The sequence below is a fragment of the Papaver somniferum genome, chromosome 3 (genome assembly GCF_003573695.1).
Source record: "Papaver somniferum cultivar HN1 chromosome 3, ASM357369v1, whole genome shotgun sequence".
Taxonomy (NCBI): domain Eukaryota; kingdom Viridiplantae; phylum Streptophyta; class Magnoliopsida; order Ranunculales; family Papaveraceae; genus Papaver; species Papaver somniferum.
In genome coordinates this window covers 3,857,758-3,881,054 of record NC_039360.1, presented here as the reverse complement: position 1 = coordinate 3,881,054, position 23,297 = coordinate 3,857,758, and the positions used below count along the sequence as shown (strand labels likewise).

General features: G+C 36.3%; 2 protein-coding genes, 2 non-coding genes and 4 pseudogenes across 6 annotated transcripts; 2 read left to right on the top strand and 6 right to left on the bottom strand.

The window, feature by feature from the left end:
- Nucleotides 1-189: 189 nt before the first annotated feature.
- LOC113355175 lies at nucleotides 190-5,317 on the top strand. Of its 3 annotated transcripts, XM_026597967.1 has the most exons (6): nucleotides 195-287; nucleotides 577-911; nucleotides 1,713-2,635; nucleotides 2,938-3,672; nucleotides 3,763-3,932; nucleotides 4,471-5,317. In XM_026597967.1, the coding sequence occupies exons 5-6, from the start codon at nucleotides 3,768-3,770 to the stop codon at nucleotides 5,092-5,094; spliced, it is 789 nt and encodes a 262-aa protein (XP_026453752.1). In that variant the 5' UTR covers nucleotides 195-287; nucleotides 577-911; nucleotides 1,713-2,635; nucleotides 2,938-3,672; nucleotides 3,763-3,767; the 3' UTR covers nucleotides 5,095-5,317. The 3 variants fall into 3 exon arrangements, with proteins under 3 accessions (XP_026453751.1, XP_026453752.1, XP_026453750.1); XM_026597965.1 differs by having other exon boundaries at nucleotides 2,938-3,932; XM_026597966.1 differs by lacking the exon at nucleotides 577-911 and having other exon boundaries at nucleotides 190-287; nucleotides 2,938-3,932.
- Nucleotides 1,716-3,327, top strand: LOC113358934. The gene is made up of 4 exons (XM_026602644.1): nucleotides 1,716-2,167; nucleotides 2,291-2,363; nucleotides 2,540-2,635; nucleotides 2,938-3,327. Exons 1-4 carry the CDS (start codon nucleotides 1,716-1,718, stop codon nucleotides 3,325-3,327), a joined length of 1,011 nt encoding a protein of 336 aa, XP_026458429.1.
- Nucleotides 5,318-15,006: 9,689 nt separating the features above from the next.
- On the bottom strand, nucleotides 15,007-15,125 carry LOC113362338 (annotated as a pseudogene).
- Nucleotides 15,126-19,259: 4,134 nt separating this feature from the next.
- Nucleotides 19,260-19,378, bottom strand: LOC113362273. Its single transcript, XR_003365667.1, has one exon. It is a non-coding gene; the product is annotated as a 5S ribosomal RNA (ribosomal RNA).
- Nucleotides 19,379-19,710: 332 nt separating this feature from the next.
- Nucleotides 19,711-19,832, bottom strand: LOC113362433 (annotated as a pseudogene).
- Nucleotides 19,833-20,154: 322 nt separating this feature from the next.
- On the bottom strand, nucleotides 20,155-20,273 carry LOC113362392. Its single transcript, XR_003365712.1, has one exon. It is a non-coding gene; the product is annotated as a 5S ribosomal RNA (ribosomal RNA).
- A 356-nt stretch (nucleotides 20,274-20,629) lies between these two features.
- Nucleotides 20,630-20,748, bottom strand: LOC113362280 (annotated as a pseudogene).
- Nucleotides 20,749-21,139: 391 nt separating this feature from the next.
- LOC113362398 lies at nucleotides 21,140-21,257 on the bottom strand (annotated as a pseudogene).
- Between the last annotated feature and the right edge of the window lie 2,040 nt (nucleotides 21,258-23,297).

Genomic DNA, 23,297 nt, shown 5'->3' with positions numbered 1-23,297 from the left:
TTAAGGCACTTTAGGCGCCTCGCCTAAGTATTAGGCGCCAGAAAAAGCGCCAAAAGCGGCATGTCTAGGTAGTGATGGACTCTGCCCATTCTGGGTGTTAGTATTCAGGCCTCAGGGTTCGTTTTGAAGGCCCATTTTGGGTTAAAAGAAAAGGGTTTCATTCCTTTTCATTTCCTCTTATTTCCTACGCTCTTCTTCATCGTCTTGCGACTCTGCCTCCATTCTTCTTCATCTTCTCGTCGATCCTTCATTAACATCTCTCCTAAGTCATCATATCTTCACAACACGTAAGGCAATGGACTCTGTCTCCATCTGTAATTGTTGTTTGTTGATTTTAAGTTGTGGGTTTTTAGGTTTTGATAAAAATATGGTTTTGAAATTAGGGATTTTTAATTTTCTTCATCAATGAATGGAATAATATGTTCTCTGATGTGTTTTTTTCATTATTCAATCTGGGTTCTGTTTAATTTTGTGAAATTTAACAGAAAACTTATCAATTTCCATAGTTAAGTTTTAATTTGTGGTAGTTCATGTTTTGTATTGCAACTGAATGTGTTAGGCTTCTCTGTTTTGTAGAATATGTCCACTGCTTCTGCTGCAGCTATCAGACTAATATTTGTGAACTTACTCAATGAGAAATGTATTAACTTATAAATATACTTCATACCTTAAGGAGACTTCTATGTTTCAAGTGATTTGTGGTACAATCAATAGAGGGATAAACAAGAGGCACACGAACTCTACCAACCTTTGCATGCAGCGGGTATTTGAGAAGTTCATGCTAACAGTTAACTGGAAGTCTGGAATCAATCATTGGAGTGCTACCTTGATCTGTTCCTCCAGTTGTGCCCTGGAGATCTCTGCCTGAGTCTTGCCAGCACAGTGCAAGGGCATAACCAATTTCTAGCTCAGTGAGTTCCTTACTAATCTCTGTATTGATTGCAACACAAATATATCAAACATACATAGGAGTCCCGTTTTAGGTATGCAACATACATAGGTTTGTCATTGTAATTCTATAAAGATTAGTCTGATAGCTAAAGTCATTTGAGTAATCTGTCGCCTACAAAATAAGTATCTGACTGTCTGCACCTTGTGAAAGTATCTCAATCAACATGTTGAGGTCCAGTTCTAAACGTGCCAGTTCAAGATCCCTGTCATCTGGTGTAGTTGTCCTTCATTGGTACACTTTCTAAATCTTGTATACTGGAGAAGAAAAGAATTGCATCCTCCGAATGTGGTTGCAAACTCTTATAGGCATTGCTGCTTTATGTTGGTATTTAGGAGTTTTCCATAGCATTAAGTAGTTGGAAAGTTTTTTTTTTTTTTTTCTAATTGTTATGGTTCCTTTTAAGGGCAAGGAAACCTTTCCACATTCATTAAAGCAAAGTTATGAATCACCACCCGCCTCAATATTTAGTCACTAGCATGTCGAGATGTTATCAAATGCATGTTTGTGAAACAGTTTCTGTAATTTGCAAATCTGTTTTCAGTGAATAATTGTTGCTCTCCCGTTCTTAAATTTTTTAGTTTTTTCATCAATGAATGGAATAATATGTTCTCTGATGTGTTTTTTTCATTATTCAATCCGGGTTCTGTTTAATTTTGTGAAATTTAACATAGAACTTATCAATTTCCATAGTTAAGTTTTAATTTGTGGTAGTTCATGTTTTGTATTGCAACTAAATGTGTTAGGCTTCTTTGTTTTGTAGAATATGTCCACTGCTTCTGCTGCAACAAGTGCTAGAGTCAAGCTATCAAAGGATCCAGGATGGGATTATGGACAACCGTTACCTGGTGATAAAAATGCAGTTAAATGTGATTTCTGTAAAATTGTTACTAAAGGTGGTATAAACAGACACAAACAACATCTTGTTGGTGGTTTTAAAAATGTTTCACTTTGTAGTAAAGTTCCGAAGCAAGTTCAGGAAATCATTAGGAAATATATGCAACAACAAGATAAAAGCAAGAATGAGAAACAAAGATTGAAAGGGATTAACATGGGTGTTGAGAACATTAATGTGTTTGAAAGTGGTAGCAATGCTGATTTCTCGAGAGATTATGGAGAGGAAACGAGTCCACCACCAACAACTCTGGCTTCTAGTACTGGTAATTCACATTTAAAACCCAAAGTTAAAGGTCCTATAGATACTATGTTTCCACCGAAGTTCGATAACTTGGTCTAAAAACCTATAGATAGTGCCCATCGAAAGGTAGCCAGAGAAAATGCATGTGAGTTTGTATGTGATTTTTTCTATGAGAATGGTTTATCTTTTAATGTTGGAAACAGTCCAAGCTTTACGAAGATGCTTGCTGCAGTTGGGAAATTTGGCCCAGATTTCAAGGGTCCAACTTATCATGAAGTAAGGGGTCGGTTTTTAAAGAAAAAGGTGTCAGCAGTTTATGAGTGGATTGAGAAATTTAAGTCACATTGGAAGAATTATGGCTGTTCAATTATGTGTGATTGGTGGACAGATGGTGAAGAAGAACTCTTATCAACTTTCTAGTGAACTGCCCAAAAGGAACTATTTTCTTGAAGTCAATTGATGGTTCTGCACATGCCAAAACCGCTACACTTTGTCATCGGATGATGCTAGACGTGATTGAAGAAGTAGGAAGAGAAAGTGTTATACAAGTAAGTGATTTAACACATCTTTTTATTTTTATTATTATGCTGGATGTGATTGATGGTTCTTGGTCTAATATTCATGTGAATGTGATTGATTTATATTCTAACAACAATGTTGCTGGTTGTGTCATTCTTTTCTTAATTTCTGAATTGTTATTTAGTAACCAGTCTTAGTAAGAGGGGAAGTAGTTTGATATAGATTATCATATCACAACTTATTGCATGTTCATTTCTTACTTTGATGGAACAAAACTAATTTTCTTACTTACTTTCTGAACATCTTATTGCATGTTCAATTTCTCATATAGATTATCACGGATAATGCATCAAATTTTAAGGCAGCTGGTGGGTGGATTCAAGAGGACTTGAACATTTACTGGACCCGTTGTGCAGCACATTGTGTGAATCTAATGTGTGAAGACATATCTGAGATTCAGAAATTTGCTGAGGTCGTTTTGAAATGTAAGACAGTGACTAGGTACATCTATAACCATGTTAACGTTCTGTCGATGATGAGAAAGTATACCAATGATCCTGATTTAACAAGACCAGCTTCAACTAGATTTTCTACCAGTTGTTTGTCTATGCAAAGCATACATAAAGTGAAGACTGGACTCAAGATGATGATGGTTTCGGAGGAATGGACAGAAAGTGCATGGGCGAAAAGTTCTGAAGGAAACAATGTGCTAGGATACTGAATAGGTCTCGGTTTTGAAAGGATTTAAATACTTGTTTGAAGGTTTTCACACCACTGGTAGATCTTATTCGCATGGTTGATTCAGAAGAAACTCCTGCGATGGGGTATATAACTATATATACCACAGAGTTGAACAGTTGATGAAGAAAATTCCAATTATGTTGAGTGATCCTAAGAATAAGATTCTTCTGGAAAAGGTGATGAAGATTGTCGGGAACGTTGGTCTGAACAACTCTACCAACCTTTGCATGCAGCGGGCGACTATCTCAATCCTTCAATTTACTTTACTTTTCTAATCCACCGGAATCCGGAGAAGATCTGGACAGCAATGCTTATGTCAAGAAAGGTTTATATGATGCTATTGAAATGTTATTTAAAGACGAAGACATTCAAGATAAAATTATAAATCAACTAATGTTTTACCGGTCAGCAACAGGATTGATGGGTAAACAACCATCCATAAGGAGTAGAGCAAAAACATCACCAGTTGAGTGGTGGATAAACTGGGGATCAGAGGTGCCAGAACTTCAACGTTTTGCGAAAAGAGTACTTGGTCTGACAGTTTCCGCTTCTCCGTGCGAAATAAATTGGAGTGCATTCAATAATGTAAGTTGATTAGTTTCTCATTGTTTTCTTAAAAGTTTAATTCTCTTTCTATAAGTGATTGTTCGGAACCTATAAAACAAACCAACATTAAACAGAGGAATCTTAGAAATGCCAAAAAGAATGAAGTAAATGCATTACTTAAAAATTAAAAAAAATTCTTGGATTAAGACTTTTCAATGATGGATCCTACCTAAACTAAAGCATTATGTTTCACCTGGTATTGATAAGCCTGTTTTACCTATTCATCGTTATTGATTGACCTACGCTTTATGTCTGTCTTTTAACTGTTTTACTACTTTTTGTTCTTTTCTTGCTTGACCTTCTGTTGTGATTCATGAGTATACCTAGTTTTAGGTACTTTATTTTGAAATGCCAATGTACTTCATAGAATCAATGTACTTCATAGAATCAATACTAAACACCATGAAAAGGAACAGACTAGACCATGAGAAGTGGTCTGGAATCCGATCAACTTTGTATTGTTCTCTTTTCTTTCTTGGTTCTTATTTATTTTGGATAATTTTTTTCCCATCAACAGTTGCATACAAAGAAAAGGAACAGACTAGACCATGAGAAGCTAAATGAGCTTGTTTCTGTGTCTTACAACTCGAAGCTTCGAGCTCGTTACTTGGATCGAACTAGCGGGCCAGGAAAAGGTACTGATCCACTTATTGTGAAAGATTATGAGACTGCATGTGCCGAATGGCTTGCTCCGTTTGCTAAAAATGATGAGTGTTTAGCTGGAGAGGATTACGAAACAGAGGAAGAGGATTATGCTCATATCACAAGGCAAACTAAGAAGAATGTAAGCAAGGGAACAAGACCTGTTGATTATGAGAGTTCTTATAGCGAGGATAATGAAACAGAGAAAGAAGATGATGATGATACAACCACAAGGAAGTATGAGAAGACAATTCCAACCAACAGCGTTAGAAGACCTACTAAGACGCGTGGAGTTGATGAACTTTACAGTTCTGATTCGGGTGATGAAACTTTAGTTTCAATTCTTCAAAGAAGGAAATATAAAGCAATCGAGATCGAAGATTTTTCGGATTCATGTAAAGATGATGTACCCCTAATCTCTTTACGAAAAAGAAGAGAAGCCTTGAGGTGGGACAAGCTAGTGGTGGTAGTGGATTGGGAATTGCAGATGAAGCAATAGATATAAACTGAATTTGTGAGAGATGGTTTTACTGGTGGTTGCAAGGTGTTGCAGACTTGCAGTCAGTGTGCAGAACTGATGTCGTGGGTTCTCTTTGCTGCCTAACTATCCATTCATTCCATTGTTCTGTAGTAATTCTATTTGGTGTCCTTTCATCTTGTTTTTGAGATTTGTAAACTGTTTTGTACTCTATTGGCTAGATAAACTCCTTTTTTTCCTTTTGCATATAATTTTATCATAAAACTGGTACAGAATCAGTTATACAAGTCCAGAAAATTTAAATTCTCTCAGGTGGTCGCCTTTGGCGCCTTAGGCGCTAGGTATGGCGCCTCGCCTCGCCTAGCGCCTTTTACAACAGACTACATGTGCCTTTTTAATCCATCAACGGCTGTTGTTGCTTCATAAATGCAACAGTGTACGAGATAATTCTGTGTTCTTCTTTGTTGCAGAATACTTGTTCTTTGTTGTAGAATACTTTGGTTGTCAGAAGCATCACCTGTCATGTGAGCTGAAGCACCAGAATCTGAAAACCATAATGTAGAGCTGGAAGGGTCATCATTAATATGAACTGAATTTGTATGCTGGCTGGTAAAAGCTTGAGGAGTACAGGTAGTAGAATTTCCATTAGCTAACTATGAAGGCTCACACAAACTAACAAATCCAGAATTTGATGGAGGATAGTAACGAAAATGACACCTGCTTGTATAATGACCTTTCTTTCTGCAGATTTGACAATCAATTTGGGACAAATCAAACCTTCTAGATCCACCATTTTATGTAGAACTACTTCCTGGATCAGTATTGCCTTGAAAGTTAGAAGAACTACTTCCATTCTGTCCACTTCTATTTCCATTGCCTCTTCCATAAGGAAAGTTAGAACCAGTCTTCTTTTTACCACCATTAGCATTAAAATTATTCTCTGAGTTAGAATTACCATTTCTTGTAAAAAGGCCAGATGTATGTTGACTATCATAAACTCCAGTAGTATCACGATATTGATCAGATAACCATTGCTCATGTGTGAGTAATCTTGCTTTCAATTCACTAAAAGTATATGGAGTATCTCTATTTTGAGCTGAAATAACAAAAGTATCATACTCCCTACCCAAACCATTTAGCACATGCATTATAAGATCAGAATCACCAACTTTCTTCCCAATATCAGCTAGTGAATCTGCTATGGACTTAATTTTCTGTAAATACACTAGAATATTCAAATTTCATCTCTTAATGCCAAACAACTATGCTCTCAACATATTCTTTCTTGCTCTATATTGAGTTTGAAAAGAAGACTCAAGAAATTCCCATATTTCTTTTGAGGTGGTTAAACCAAGAACATCTCCAGAAATTTTAGATGTAAAAGTAGCTTTCAAACAACTAACTACAAATATATCCATATTTCTCCAATGAACGTATTGTGGATTTAAACTAAAAACACCATTAATCATAATTCTTTCCTCTGGTACTTGAATCTCTCCAATAACATGACCATATAAATCAATAATAATCAGAATAGACTCAAATTGGTCACGCCATAGAACAAAATTTGTATTGTCTAACTTAAGAGAAACAAAGTTAGTGATGTTGGTGAAAGGAAGTGTAAAATTTGTATTACCAGTATCTGGTGTTGGTGCAGCGGAAGACATTATTAGATCTGAATCTTCTAGTAAAGGATTGATGCGTTTGCTTCTTCTAACCATAAAATTGTACAAAAAACCTGATAAAAATACCCAAAGAAACATAATGTTGATGATCTTGATGTAAAAATTATTAAGAAAATCGTATGTTGATGATGAAAATATGAATCTGTGAAAGATTCAGACCTACATCAGCTGTAAAAAATTATTGTGAAAAGGTATTGAGCTTGATTCATAAAAGATTTTCTAGGGTTTAGAGCTTTGGCATTATAAATTAGGTCATCCTTCTAATAAAATTATCAATCAACTTCATTCATCTAAACATATTGTTGTTCATTCTATAAAATATACTCCATCTTTGTGTCATTCTTGTCAAATTGCTAAAAGAAAAAGGTTACCTTTCCATTTCCTTCTCATGCTCTTACTCCTTTATCATTAATTCATTATGATGAATGGGGACCCTCACCAGTTGCTTCTTTACAAGGTTATAAATATTACATATTATTCATTGATGATGTTAGTAGGTTTCATTAGATATATCCAATGGAACTGGAAACTGATATTTTAAAGTGTTTTATGCATTTCAAAAACTTGACTGAAACTTTGTTTTCAACAAAAATATAATATTTTCGAACAAATGGTGCTAGTGAACTTGTAAAAGGTGGTTTGGGAAATTTTCTTATTTCAAATGGCATTAATCTTAGAATTTCTTGTCCTAATACTCCTCAACAAAATGGTCTTGCTGAGAGAAAGCATAGTCACATTACTGAGATGGGTAATACTTTACTTTTTAACTCTTTTTATCCTAAGTCTTTTTGGTATGATGCTTTCTTAACTGCCACTTATCTCATTAACATAACTCCAACTCCCGTTCTTCAAAATAAATCTCCCTTTGAAGTTCTTCATTCTACTTTACCTGATTATAGTTTTCTTAAACTTTTTGGCACTGTCTGTTATCCTTTTTTTGGTCATTCAAGACAAGATAAACTTTCTCATAAGTCTGTCAAATGTGTCTTTATAGGATATAGCCCCTTACACAAAGGGTACAAGTGTTATGATCCAATTTCAAGAAAACTTCATATTTCCAGACATGAAGTGTTTTCGGAACAAGAATTTTATTATTAAGCAGGTTCTATAAATTCTAGTTCTTCTTTATCTACATCCACTATTAGTTCTGATTTGTCATCATCTTCTGTCATTATTGATTTATCAACATCTCCTATTGTTTCTGCTCCTTCTAGTCCCATTATAACAAGGTCTATGAGAGGTGTGATAGACACATTTTTGTGTCTGATATAATCTCAATTGTATATATTGTTAGTGCTCGATTTTGTATTTATTATGGATTTTTGTGTCTTTGTAGGTATTTTTGGGAAAATAAACTTTTGCGGTGAAATTGGCTCGAAAAGTTGTTTTTTCGCTTGTGGGAGAAAATTACTATATGGACCCTCAATTTGGATAAGGAGTAACCTAATTACTAAGGGGAAACTTCAGAACACCCCCAAGGCACCTGCTATTTGCACCCCTAGTCTGGATAAGGGTAGTTCATTTTCTTTTCAAAATTCAAAAAGGAAAAATGGCGGGAAAAATTGTTCTCACGCTGCAGATTTAGGGTTCGGAATTTGGACGTGATTTAATCAATTGTAATGGACCTGTTTGAGCTTAACAGGCTTGGTATGTTCGATTATTTTCATCCAGTTGGGCTAAATAATCCGGGAAAAGGAAACAGAGGTGAAGAAGGAAATACGGTCCCTGTTGAGCTTGTTTTTGGAAATTCAGAGAGACTAAAGGCAAGAAACTCTTTCCAAAGATACATATTTATCCAAGGAAGAGTTTGGGATAAGTTGGAATGCTCAGAAACGCGTGAAACAATTTAGGGAAAAAATTATTGTCGTGACTGCCAAGGAAGGAAAGAAGAGATATCGAGTTTTTGGGAGAAGTTTGGGTCAGTTTCAGAAGCGTGTTTGATCAGCTGAGAAGTTGCAGCAGCTGCAGAGAAGAAACGAGGAAGAAGAAGAACGAACTTGCAAAGACAGTCGCAGAAAACTGTCGTTGTTCAACAGCTGAACGCTTATATCGTTTCTGTAACATTTCCGATTGCAACATTAACAGTCAGTCTGTAACGCTTATAAACGTTGCAAACTGTCTGTTTTATTACTTTTCATCCTTTTTAATCAACTTTTGAGCCATTAACACATATTTTGAGATTATGATTAATATGAGGAGCTAAACCCCATTGCTGAGGCGACAGAGGAAACCAATTTTCTGTGATTTTTGTGGTAATTTCTATTTAATTTATTTTTGCAATAACTTTTAAGATTATTTGCCTTGATTGAGAATTGATTGAATGATTTTTTCTAAGAAATTGTGATTTTTTTTTAGATTATGCTTAGACCTAGGTTTTTGATATTCTATTCTTTCTAAATACACTTTTTATTCTAAAAATCTACCTTTGAAAAATATTAGAATCACATTAAACGTAAAGAGTTGCATGAATATTGATTAGATAAAATCACATAAACATTGGAGATTGGTGGAATCCTGAGTCTTGGTGCTTTTTATAATCTTGATTACAACTTTCATTAAGTTTTCTATTTTAATTTGAATCTAAAACTAATCTTTACAAGTTCGAGAATCCAATCTTTATTTATCACTTTCTACAACACATCAATTTTTGGCGCCGCCGACGCGGATTTGCTTTTACGATTTTTAGATTTATTTTTCTTTTAGGTTTATATTATTTTTGTTCGACTTTATGTTTTTGGGTATTTATATTTTGTTTACAGGTTTTGGATCATGATGAATATTGAGCCAAGGAGTTTGGTAATTTCGTAAAGACTTGGAGCATAAGATTAAAGCGAAAAGAACGGAAAACAAGGCAGTTTTTTTTAGTTATTTTATTTTTTATGGTTTTGTTTATTTTTTCTTTTTTAAAAAAATAATTATAATTATTATTATATTAGGGTTAATTATTATATTTGTAATTTTTCTTTTCTTTTTGGAAATTGGACTTTAAACTTTGGGACATTATTTGTTTAACCCTACGGAAGGGTAGTTTAAATACAAACTGTGTGCAGAGAAGGACGGTGATTACGATATCACCTCGGCCCCTCAGGTTCGTACATGACATAGGAGTTGTGGCCCGATTCGACTACAACCAATTCATCCCCCGTCTGGAACGGGAGGTAAGATTCTAAACACTCGCGAATCCCCTGTCAGCGAGTTACTGGACTCCTTCGTATGCTTATATGTTGAGGACTGAATACGAACATTTATTTTTCTAGTAAAGGTCAAGGCCTGGCCATACAAGATAAGGGTTCGGATTTCATCATCGTTCTCTTCTTGCCCGCCTTAGGAAAACGTAACCTACGCGAACCTAAGTCTTAAAATTTTGACTAGAACGGAACCGATAAGGTAACGATCTTATAGGAAAGTCGTTCAAAAAGATTGTATTGGGTATCTTGTTAGCCTAACTCAAAGTTCAGGAAGATTACTGGAAGTCGATTAGAGCCGCCTTGTAACCCAGGGAAGTGTTTCCCAATGGGTGGGGGTATCAAAGCTCCTCAGAGCTTCTCCTGCTTCTCTTCGACTTACTTTATTCAGACTGTCCTACGAGGTTTGCTAAAATTGTACCTAGTTGCCTCTTGGAAGAGTAGAAGATGGTCTAGAAATAATCTAAGTAGAGCCATCATGCTTTTTGTTTGCTAGAAATCAATAGGTTTGATTTTGTCGATTTAGCCTTGTTTTGTGATTGCATAAAATACCTTCCAATTTAGGAAACTACTTTTATATGCCTGAATGTAAAAGCGACGCTCTAGGTAGATTTGTTAAAGAAAAACCTAGCAGTTCGAAGCGTCTTGATTACCTTAATTTAGAAAGTCCGATTTTTGAAGACTCCGTTTTTGAACGTCCATTTGAGGAGATAATCCCTATCATTCTGTTAGAGCCAGAAATTACAACTTTGAAAGATTTGTTGAATCCGACTAGGACCACTCGCCCCTCGTGTATCAAGTTAGCTGAAACAGAAGCAAATTATGAGCTTAGACCTGGGACCTTACAGATGCTCCCAATCTTTTTAGGGAAAGAAAATGAAAACCCCTATTACCATGTTAGGGATTTTGAGGAAATTTGTAGTACCTTAAGAATAAGAAACCTGGATGATGATGCTTTGAAACTTAGGTTATTCCCTTTATCCTTGAAAGATAAAGCCAAAGCGTGGCTCTATAGTTTGGCTTCCGAGTCAATCGAAACATATGAACAACTTACATCTTCCTTTCTGAACAAGTTTTTCCCTAGGCACAAAACATCATCTATTATGACGCAAATATGGACATTTTCACAATAAACGGGAGAATCTTTGTATAGGTATTTGGAAAGGATTAATGATGTACTAGCCCAGTGTCCTTATCATGGTTTAGAAAAGGTTAAGTTAGTTCAGATCCTTTATGAGGGTTTAGATTATTCCACAACAACCATGGTTGAGTCTCTATGCATTGGTGGGTTTGAAAACCAAACTTTTGATGTGGCGATGGACTTTTTGAATGAAATCGCCGAAAAAACCAACAATGGGAAAATAGTAAGGAACCCAAGAAAACAATTCTTCTAGGTAGAAGAAACGTTAATAGGGTAGAAGGAGGCTATGAATCAGATGCCAAAATTGTTGCTATAGCAAAAAAGTTAGAAGCTTTAGAAGTGGGTCAAACTAGTGGTAGAGTAGAGCCTTTTTTGGAAGGACAGACTATTGAAGAGCAAGCCAATGCTCTTTATAATAATAACACTAGATTCGAGAACCGTCAGAAATTTGACTCATATTCAGAAACCTATAATTCTGTTTGGAGAAACCATCTGAACCTTGGTGGTCTAAGTGCCAGAGTCAAGGTTAGTTTAGTAATCCTGATGCTCCCCCAGGTTTTGGTTCAAATAAGAACTCTTCAGGTCAGTTTCAGAACTCTTCAGAGAGTAGAATGACTATCTTAGAGGAATCTCTTAGTATATTAAGAAAGAGCCAGTATATGTTAGCACAAAGCCATGACATGTTAGTAAAGATCCAAGTTAGTTTTCAACAGGAAACCAAGCAGAACTTTCATACTACTGCTCAGACTCTTGCTAAGTTAGAACTTCAAGTCGTCCAATAGCTAAGACCTTAAGTGAGAGAGATAACGGAAGGTTCCCTAGTCAGACTAATCCCAATCCTAGAGGAGTTCATGAAGTAGGTGCAAAACCATCACATCAATTGAATGCTATTAGCACCCTTAGGAGTAGAAGAATTGTAGACAATAAGGTAATCATGCCCTATAGTGAGCATACTGTATTACACCCCTCAGGATATCACCCCTCAGGACCAGTAGCTGAGGAGACTGATAAAGTTTTCGATGATGTAAATCCGGTTCCTGAGAGGTCTGATTTTATGCCTAGATCCCCATTTCCCCAGCTACTAGTACCAACAAAGAGTGAATCTTACTTTAATGACATAATTGAGGTTTTTAAGAAAGTTACCATAAACCTTCCGTCACTAGAAGCAATTAGGAAACTTCCGGCTTATGCCAAGTTCCTTAAAGATATGTGTACGCGAAAGCGCAAGCATAATGTCCCTAAAATAGCCTTTTTAGCTAGTCATGTATATTCGATCATTCAGAATACCACAACTTCTAAGTATAAAAACCCAGGTGCTCCTACCAGTGCTTGCACAATAGGAAAACACAGGGTAGATAAAGCTTTACTTGACGTAGGAGCCAGTGTCAACTTACTCCCATACCATGTGTACTTAAAGCTAGGGCTCGGTGAATTGAAACCAACCAAGATAACACTGCAGTTAGCTGATAGGTATGTTAAAATTCCTTGTGGTGTGACAGAAGATGTTCTTATTGAGGTCGACAAGTTTATTTATCCTGTGGATTTCGTGGTCTTAGATACCCAACCTGTCCCTGACCCAGAGAACGAGATACCTGTGATTTTAGGTCGCCCATTTCTAGTTGCGTCTAATGCGATCATAAACTGTCAAAATGGTATTATGAATCTATCTTTTGGTAATATACCTATTGAGTTGAATATTTTTAATGTTAATAAGCTACATTCTGATCTAGATGACACATGCATTGAAGAGGTGAACATGATAGGAACCTTAGTTTAGGAGTCACTACCAAACATCATAGCCGAAGATCCATTAGAGAGTTGTCTAGCCCACTTTAGCATGGATTTCGACGAAGATAGAAATATTGAAAAAAACAAATGCTTTATTGGATTATATTCATATGCTAGATACTGATAAATAAAAACATAGGTTCGAACCATTACTAGCTTTTGAGTCTACCTTAAACCCTTGTTTATAAGAGCCTCCTAAGTTGGACTCTAGATATGCATTCCTAGGACTATATAAGACTTTGTATGTGATTATAACATCCGATCAGGACAGTAGGCTAGAAATCGTGCTTCAAGACAATAAGGAAACTTTAGGGTTGACCATAGAGGATATGAAACATATAAGTCCTACAACTTGTATACCTCAAATGCATTTAGAGGATGGACCACCTGATTACAACTTAGAGAAACCAATTGACCTTTTTCGGGAATCTGATGGTTTAGAAATTGGGAATATTGTGACTAGTCTATCTAGAGACACCCAAATTTTTAAGTTTGGGGGTAGTGATCGTCAAGTTTCCCCATTAGAAGTCTCTAACTTGGGAATCGAGCCTAGTGTGCCTGAAGTATTACCTGAGTCTCTTCTGACTCCACAACCTGATCCTCCTGATACAGCCCATAAGGAAGTTCGGTTATTAGAAACCCATCCTTTGGTTGATGTGGTTAACCCAGGATATGATACCCAGATTGATTTTGTTTTCCCACCAAATATTTTTATTCCAATTGTGGGAACATTTGAATTTGAAATGTGTCAGTTATTAAGTTTTGAGACTAAACCTAATTACTTTAGGAGATTAAGGTCGAAACATTTATTTAAGGAAGACCACCACTCTTATTGTGGTCAGATGTGTAAGTCAAATCTGATTGACTTAGAGGATCCTCAATTATTCTGGTTATTATTATGTGCTTCTAAGTTTTCATTTGAGTTTTTTCCATACTCTAGACCCTGAACATTCGGATCTAACTTATGAGGAAACACAACCCATGAAAATATTTTATCTAGACCCAGTTATAGAACCTAAACCCGAACCACAACTAGATGTAGTTGTTTTAAACAGGAAACTAGACAAGGGTGTGCTTTATTTGTTCATTTTCTTGGCATGTTGCGGATTCCTTTTACTTGTGATAGATCTATTTGGTTTTGATGACCCACATAATAAATCAACTATTACTCTATGATTATATGAGGTGACTAATCCTTTCTTAGTCTGGCTGAAGACGATAAACTTAGTACTTCTTGGGAGATAACCTAATATTCATGCGACATGGTAATATCTTTCCTTAACTTTATTGCTTCAAATGGTAACAATTTCTCCTTGTTCATGTTTTTCATCTTATCTTTAGAACATTGAGGATAATGTTAGATTTAAGTTTGGAGGTGGGGAAGAAACTTTTTGTTAGCTTTTTGTTACAATAAATAAACTACGGAGCCTAGAAATTTATGTTTATTAAGGATGGCACTAACTAATCTAAGTGGATGGAATCATCTTGGTTGTAGGATTTGAGGGACCAATCTGATTAGATGGAAACATCTAAAGAGTCTACTCATAAAAGCACAGAGCTCAGATGTTAGAAACTAAAAAAAAATGGTAGTTTCGCCATATCTCGTTGAATCCTTTTCACTTCTGTTTTTATTTTGTTTTCTTTTATATATGTTTCTATGTGATTTGGTGGGGCACACGATTCAAGTTTTCACCACTGCTAGGGTGAAATAGAGTGATTGAGCAATGGAAATAGATGGCGAGTGCCTGATCGAATTGATCGGTCATGTAGGAACAAGGTTCAAGTCTATCGGTATATTAGGATGCCTCAGCTGCATATATCACTGCACTTCCACTTGAAACCTATCGTAATGATAAAAGGCTCGTCTCACCGTGAACTTCTTTTGGATTCTCAAAACTTCTGTCACTCCATCCCCGCAGGGGCAGAGAACCCGTCGATGTCTCGGCTGTGCTACTGGAGGATTTTGGGAAGTCGGAATAGGAGAGCACTCATCTTGGGGTGGGCTTACTACTTAAATTCTTTCAGAAGTTATCCACTCCGTACTTGGATACCCAGCGTTTACTGTGGGCACGATAACTGATACACTAGAGGTGTGTCGTTCCCGGTCCTCTCGTACTAGGGAAAAGTCATAAAAGGAAATCAACACGAGGTCTTCCCAACAGGTCACCCATCTTAGTACTACTCTTTCCCAAGCACGCTTAACTGCAAAGTTCTAATGGGTTCTGGTGCATTACTGCTGGTATGAGGGATTGCTGAAACTATTTCACCAATTTTAATACTTAACACGTCTCCAATGCAAGGTCAAGATCAACTCAACGACTATTATATCTCCTCGACAATTCCAATCCCATCATATGATGACTCGATGGAAATCTTACAAATACGAGATTGTTTTGGTGCAATTAATTTGAGCAAACAATTCCGTTTTAATAGTTTTTAATAAAAAATATTAAAATAATCAATTAAATGACCTTTCTGTTAGGGTTTTCACTGAAATGGGCCATGTGCCCCCCCGTACACCACGCCATAAAAAAAAATGCTTCCTCTCAAGTGATCCATTCCCTAACTAGTCGTTGGTCATCATAAGAAAATACGCTAAAAAAAAATCGAAAAAAAATAATCAAAAAAGACAATCAACATGAGGACTTCCCAAGAGGTCACCCATCTTATCACATTCGGACCCTTTCGTGCGTACATCTTCTTCTCGATCTTTAACGATAGATTATAAGAGTTTGTATCCACAATCATATCCTTTAAAGAGTTTTCTCAATTTTCAGTTTTATTGACAAAGAGGAGCCATGTATTTACTCAAGCAAGTTGTTGACTTTTTTTTTTTTTTCAAATCATGGTAAAAAAGATTGATATATTGAAAGACTTCCTCGTCAAGACTTTGTCCTTCTTATGAATTACTGTCATCCGAAAGATCATCCAACTGTTCATCAAGATATTTTTCCCAGTTAAATGCAGATTCAGACAAAGGACCAGAAACAGAGTTTTTCTTAAAAGCTTCAGGACTTTGAAACTCACAAGGGTGACTCTGAGATGATGTTGAATTATCGGAGATATTCTTATCTTCCATAGAGTCAGGTCGCTACAAACACAGACTTGTAAGGTCTTTAAACGTGTTTGTCTACTCTGATACCAATTAAAAAAGCGGGGGTACAACAACCACACCCAATATTACGACTAGCAATATGTATGGACAAACTCCAATATACTTTCAAGAGAATCAAGTAAACTCAATCTTAATAAAGTATATCAAAGAGTTATATCTCTCTTTCTCAATTCAATTCTTACTCAAGCAAATAAAAATCTGTGAGTCTAATTGAATGCAAGAGAAATCACTTGAATTGTATCAAAGACCAATGTTCAAGGATCAATCAATTTCAAACCACTCCTAATTGATTGATTCAAACGCATAATCTGTAGTATTTCAATTATAAAGATAAACAATATAATGCCGAAAAAAATAACACAGACATCAGAAATTTTGCTAACGAGGAAACCGCAAATGCAGAAAAACTCCGGGACCTAGTCCAGGTTGAACACACATTGTATTAAGCCGCTACAGACACTAACCTACTAAAAGTTAACTTCAGTCTGTACTGTAGTTGAACCCCGATCAATCTCACACTGATCAAAGGTACAATTGCGCTCCTTACGTCTCTGATACCAGAAGGATACTACGCACTTGATTCCCTTAGCTGATCTCACCCCCAACTAAGAGTTGCTACGACCGAAAGTCGAAGACTTTAATAAACAAATCTGTATCACACAGAAAAGTCTACGGTAATAGATAATTTTATCTCCCACAAAAATACCTACGAGTTTTGTTCCGTCTTTTGATAAATCAAGGTGAACAGGAACCAATTGATAAACCAAACCTATATTCCCGAAAAAAAACTCAGTATTATCAGTCACCTCACAATAATCTTAATTGACGCGGCGAAAAAAGATATTGTGGAATCACAAACGATAAGACGATGATGTTTGTCATTACCTTTATGTGTTGCCTATCGGAGATATCAATCTCAAGACGATCGTTATGATTGTACTCAATATGATAGCATCTGGTCATACACCTACAAGAAAGTGGTATCGTTCTGGCTTCACAATCCCAATGAAGTCTTCAAGTCGTTAACCTACAGGGTCGCTGTATAAACCTATGTTTAAAGGAGAATCGACTCTAGGTAATACAACTAGTATCACACATGAGGTGTGGGTATTAGTTTTCCCAGTTGCTACGAGTTCTCCCTTATACAGTCTTTCAAATCAGGGTTTGCAATCAATGTTAGCTTAGTAACAAAGCATTCAATATTCACCGTTAGATGGAAACATGATTAGATTCAATCTAATATCTTTCAAACGTTAGATCGAAAACTTAGCTTGTTACACACAAATGAAATGCACTTTTTAGGTTTGTGTAGCCGTACCCAAACATGTACATTCGTTGGTTCAACAGTAGTTAACCAAATGGTTATCCATATGAGCACTTTCATATCAACCATATTCTTCTTTACCATAACTAGTTCAACTGACTCAAATGAACTAATTAGAGAATTGTTCAATTGCTTAGATCTTATAGAAGTATACGAGACACAGTCGAAGCAAAAACGATTTGATTCACTCGAATCGAGTCATGAACTTTATATCCACGGTTTGCAAACTTGTATTCCTTAGTTTATATAAGTATAAGTTCACGAATAATCGTTTTTAGAAAATAACCAACCTAAGTACGCGGACTTAAGTACCCTGAATAAGTTTGTAAATGGTTTACAAACTCCAGTAGATTTTCTCGGAAGAGAACCTCCGACAATATGCGGACTAGGATCGCGGACTCTGTTCCGTTTTTTTTGAGAAGCAAAGTACGCATACTTTGGTTCAAGGAATAAGGACTTATACATATATGTGTTACCACACAATGGTTATATCCAACAATGGTTATATAATCTAAACTCTCATTTCAATCATTGAAACATTATTAGAGGACGCTATATAGTTGTTCATAAACTATTTTTCATCAAAGCCATATTCAAGTAATTTAAACACAATATGAATTTCTTCACTAGGTAAAGATGAACTTGGCCAAAGTGAAAGCTTACTAACACATATTTTGAAAAATAGATAAGCGAGATAAACTCGGCTAGAAATAGCAAATGTGTGTAATCAAAGTCTATATAGCAAAACGACTTTTGTCTCAAGATAGGAGATAGAATAGATAGACTTTTGAGTGATAGATAAGTTCAAGTATCCACATATCTTTTAGTTGATAAAGTTCCACCAGTTCCATGAGTAGTTCTTCGTCTTATATGATGATCTCCATGGAGTTCTTGAGCTCAACTACACTTTCTATCCTAGTCCGAGACTTTAGCTATAGTAGACTATAACTCAAGACTTATAGCTTTGATCACTAACATTGACAAACATGCTTGAGATATAAACGCATGAGAGTTCGACTGAGCAGTCTCTAACATCCGCGGCAATTCTGATCCCAGCATATGATGCCGCGTTGGAAACCCTACGAAGAGAAGATTGTTTTGGTGCAATTAGTTTGAGAAAACAATCCCGTTATAAAGGTTTTTTAATGAAAAATATTTAAAAAATCAATTAAATGACCTTTATGTTAGGGTACTCACTGATATGGGGCATGTGCCCCCCACACACCACGCCATAAAAAAAGTGCTTCATATCAATTGATCCATTCCCTAACTAGTCGCTGGTCATCATAAGAAAAAACGCTTAAAAAAATCGGTAAAAATCAAAAAGGCAATCAACACGAGGACTTCCCAAGAGGTCACCAATCTTAAGACTACTCTTGCCCAAGCACGCTTATTTTTTTATAGCACTACTCTCGCCCAAGCACGCTTAAATAAAGATTTATGATGGATTCTGGTGCATTACTGCTGATATGATCGATTGCTGATATTATTACACCAATTTAACTACTTAACACGTCTCCAATGCAAGGTCTAGATCAGATCAACGACTATTATTTCACCGCGACAATTCCGATCTCGGCATATGATGACTCGTTGGAATCCTTACGGCGAGGAGATTGTTTTGGTCAATTACTTTGAGCAAAAAATCCCGCTTTAATAGTTTTTAATGAAAACTATTAAAATAATCAATTAAATGACCTTTCTGTTAGGATTTTCACTAAAATGGGGCATGTGCCCCATCATACACCATGCCATGAAAATAGTTCTTCCTCTCAAGTGACCCATTCCCTAACTAGTTGTTGGTCATCATACAGGAAAACGCTAAAAAAATCGACAAAAATCAAAAACGCAGTCAACACGAGGACTTCCCAAGAGGTCACCCATCTTAGTACAACTCTCGCCCAAGCATGCTAACGCAACAAAAAAAAAATCGACAAATATCAATAAAGGCAATCAACACGAGGACTTCCCAAGAGGTCATCCATCTCAGTACTAGTCTCACCCAAGCACGCTTAACTGCAGAGTTCTGATGGGTTCTGGTGCATTAGTGTTGGTATGATCGATTGCTGAAACCCATTTCATCAATTTTACTATTTAACACTCTCCAATGCAAGGTCTAGATCAAATCAACGACTATTTTATCTCCGCGGCAATTCCAATTCCGGCATATGATGACTCGTTGGAAACCTTAAGAAGGGGAGATTGTTTTGGTTCAATTACTTTGAGCAAACAATCTCGTTTTAATAGTTTTTAACGAAAAAATTAAAATAATCAATTAAATGACCTTTCTGCTAGGATTTTCACTGAAATGGGGCATATGTCCCCCCCCTCCCCTCCGTACACCACGCAATAAAATCATAGGGTACAATGCTATAAAAAAATCGAAAAAAATCGAAAAAGAGAATCAACACGAGGACTTCCCAAGAGGTCACCCATCTTAGTCGTACTCTCGCCCAAGCACGCTTATTAACTGTAGAGTTCTGATGGGTTCAGGTGCATTAGTGCTTGTATGATCGATTGATGAAACAATTTCACCAATTTTACTATTTAACACGTCTCCAATGCAAGATTTAGATCAAATCAACGACTATTATATATCCGCGGAAATTCCGATCCCGGCATATGATGGCTCGTTGGAAATCATACGAAAAGGAGATTTTTTTGGTACAAGTACTTTGAGCAAACAATCCTTTTTTAATAGTCTTTTAATGAAAAATATTAAAATAATCAATTAAATGATCTTTCTGTTAGGATTTTCACTGAAGTGGTTCTTCTTAAGTGATCCATTCCCTAACTAGCCGCTGGTCATCATAATAAAAAAAGCTAAAAAATAATCGAAAAAAGGCAATCAACAAGAGGACTTCCCAAGAGGTCACCCATCTTAGTGCTATTCTCACCCAAGCACGCTTAACTGCAGAGTTCTAATGGGTTCTGGTGCATTAGTGCTAGTATGATCGATTGCAGATACGATTACACCCATTTGACTACTTAACACGTCTCCAATGCAAGGTCTAGATCAACTCAACGACTATTATTTCTCCGCGGCAATTCTGATCCCGACATATGATGACTCGTTGGAAAACTTACGGAGAGGAGATTGTTTTGGTGCAATTCTGAGCAAATAATCTCGTTTTAATAGTTTTTTAATGAAAAATATTTAAATAATCAATTAAGTGACCTTTCTGTTAGGATTTTCACTAAAATGGAGCATGTGCCCTCCGTACACCACGCCATAAAAAAATGCTTCCTGTCAAGTGATCCATTCCCTAACTAGTCGTTGGTCATCTTAAGAAAAAATGCTAAAAAAAAATCAAAAAAGGCAATCAACACGAGGACTTACCAAGAGGTCACCGATCTTAGTACTGCTCTCTCCCAAGCACGCTTAACTGCAGAGTTCTAATGGGTTCTGGTGCCTTAGTGCTGGTATGATCGATTGTAGATACTATTATACCAATTTTACTATTTAACACGTCTCCAATGCAAGGTCTAGATCATGTAAACGTCTATTATTTCTCCGTTGCAATTCGGATCCCGGCATATGATGACTCATTGGAAACCTTACGAAGAGGAGATTTTTTTGGTGCAATTACTTTTAGGAAACAATCCCGTTTTAATAGTTTTTTAATGAATTTTTTTAAAATAATCAATCAAATGAATTTTTTGTTGGGATTTTCACTAAAATGGGGCATGTGACCCCTCCTCCCCACCCATCCCCACGTACACCACGCCATAAAAAAAGTGCTTCCTCTCAGGTGATCCATTCCCTAACTAGTCGTTGGTCATCATAAGAAAAAAAGCGAAAAAAAATTTCGATAAAACATAAAAAAAGGCAATCAACACGAGGAATTCCCAAGAGGTCACTCATCTTAGTGATACTCTCTCCAAGCACACTTAACTGCAGAGTTCTAATGGGTTCTGGTGTATTAGTGCTGATATGATTGACTGCTGATACCACTACACCAATTTTACTACTTAATATGTCTCCAATGCAAGGTCTAGATCAACTCAACGACTATTATTTCTCAGCGGCAATTCCGATACCGGCATATGCCGACTCGTTGGAAACCTTACGGAGATGAGATTGTTTTGGAGCAATTACTTTGAGCAAAAAATCCTTTTTAATAGTTTTTTAATGAAAAATATTAAAATAATCAATTAAATGACCTTTCTGTTAGGATTTTCACTAAAATGGGGCATGTGCCCCCCGTACACCACGCCATAAAAAAACCTGGCGTTTTTAGGGGCCACTCGAAAGGATTTAGGGGCCAACAATAAAACAAAAAAGGTCACCCAAAGGGAAAATGTAGCCAGCCCTTATTCACGTAATTCTTAATGGCGAAATTACCCTTATATATTCGGAGGATATGATAACATTGTTATCCTCCGATTGCAATCGGAATCCAAAATATTTCCCAGACTTCCGATTGTAGTCGGTGCAGTATTAGAATGATTTGTGTTTCATTTTTTCCATTTCTTTTTCATTTTTGAGTTGTTAGAGTTATAGAGAAGAAGGTGAAGGCTGTTATAATCAGAAGGGAATACAACTTAACAACCTACCGATTATAAGGAGCCACAGATCGAACCCTTGCCATATTCCATATGTTTTGAGTGTACACAGCCAGCCATAACCACTTGGTTCGTGTTTTGGATGCAGCGTTAATCGGGAGTTAAATATATTACATAACCTACCGATTATAAGTTGCCCCAAATTCAAATTTTGAAAGCTACCATAATCGGTAGATATGCTAAATACAATACCTATCGATTATTGGTTTCTCCACATTCAACTTTCGTCAAATTAGCCGTTGGAGTTTTCGGGAAAAACAAAAAGAGTCGTTGGACCCTAAACCTATATGAAGAAACTCATATCTATCACCCCAATTGCACCAAACTCTTTCCTCTCTTCAATTTTAATTTTCATAACAAAAAACATGGATATTGCTTTTGCCGAAGAAGAAGATTGTGCTATTTATAGAGCGTGGGTTGTGGTAACTGCTCATGATCGTGTTCACAAGCTCCACAAATCGGAATCCGAAGAGCAGATATGGAACCGTATCTTAATGGTATTTGAGGCCTTAGATGGTAATCGAATTCGAAGATCATCCAATGACATTAAGATGAGAAAGAATGCGCTCGATAAGGAGATTGACAAACTTGAAGATGAGGAACGGTTTGTTAGGAACGCTTTTCCTTGGTGGACGTATGAAAAACGAGTAAGTATCTCTGTAACTCCAACACTAACAAAAGTTAGTACTAACTTGTTACTCATTCGTAATTTCAGAGAAATCTTGCGGATCGCCGGTATGTGGACCTCTACGGGAAACGATTTGAACATGAAGGATGCTACAAAATCAAGAGGGACAATTTCTATGGTCACTGGAAGTTATGATCTGTTTTAATACTTTTATGGTCAATTAGGAGTATGGATTTAGGTGCTTTTGACGAAATTGTAAGGTTAAGGCCGTTTGAACTTTATGTAATGGATGTAATCGGAGTATTATTAATATAAAAACTAGCCGATTACGAAATCGGTAGATTATTTTGTTAAACAACCTACCGATTGTAATATTCGGAGGATAATATTTTTGTAAAGTTCCGAATGTACGATGGCCCAAAAATCAGAATTTGGAAAAACTTATACTTTTCAAATTTTGTCTTTGAAATAATCGGAAGTTAAATTAGTTACCAAAACGTCCGAATATGGGCTGTCTAACCTTCAATATTGGCCCTTGGAACCACCTGGAGCCATGGCGTGGTTTGTTTTGAACTTGTAATATTCGGAGGATAATATTTTTGTAAAGTTCCGAATGTACGATGGCCCAAAAATCAGAATTTGGAAAAACTTATACTTTTCAAATTTTGTCTTTGAAATAATCGGAAGTTAAATTAGTTACCAAAACTTCCGAATATGGGCTGTCTAACCTTCAATATTGGCCCTTGGAACCACCTGGAGCCATGGCGTGGTTTGTTTTGAACTTGTAATATT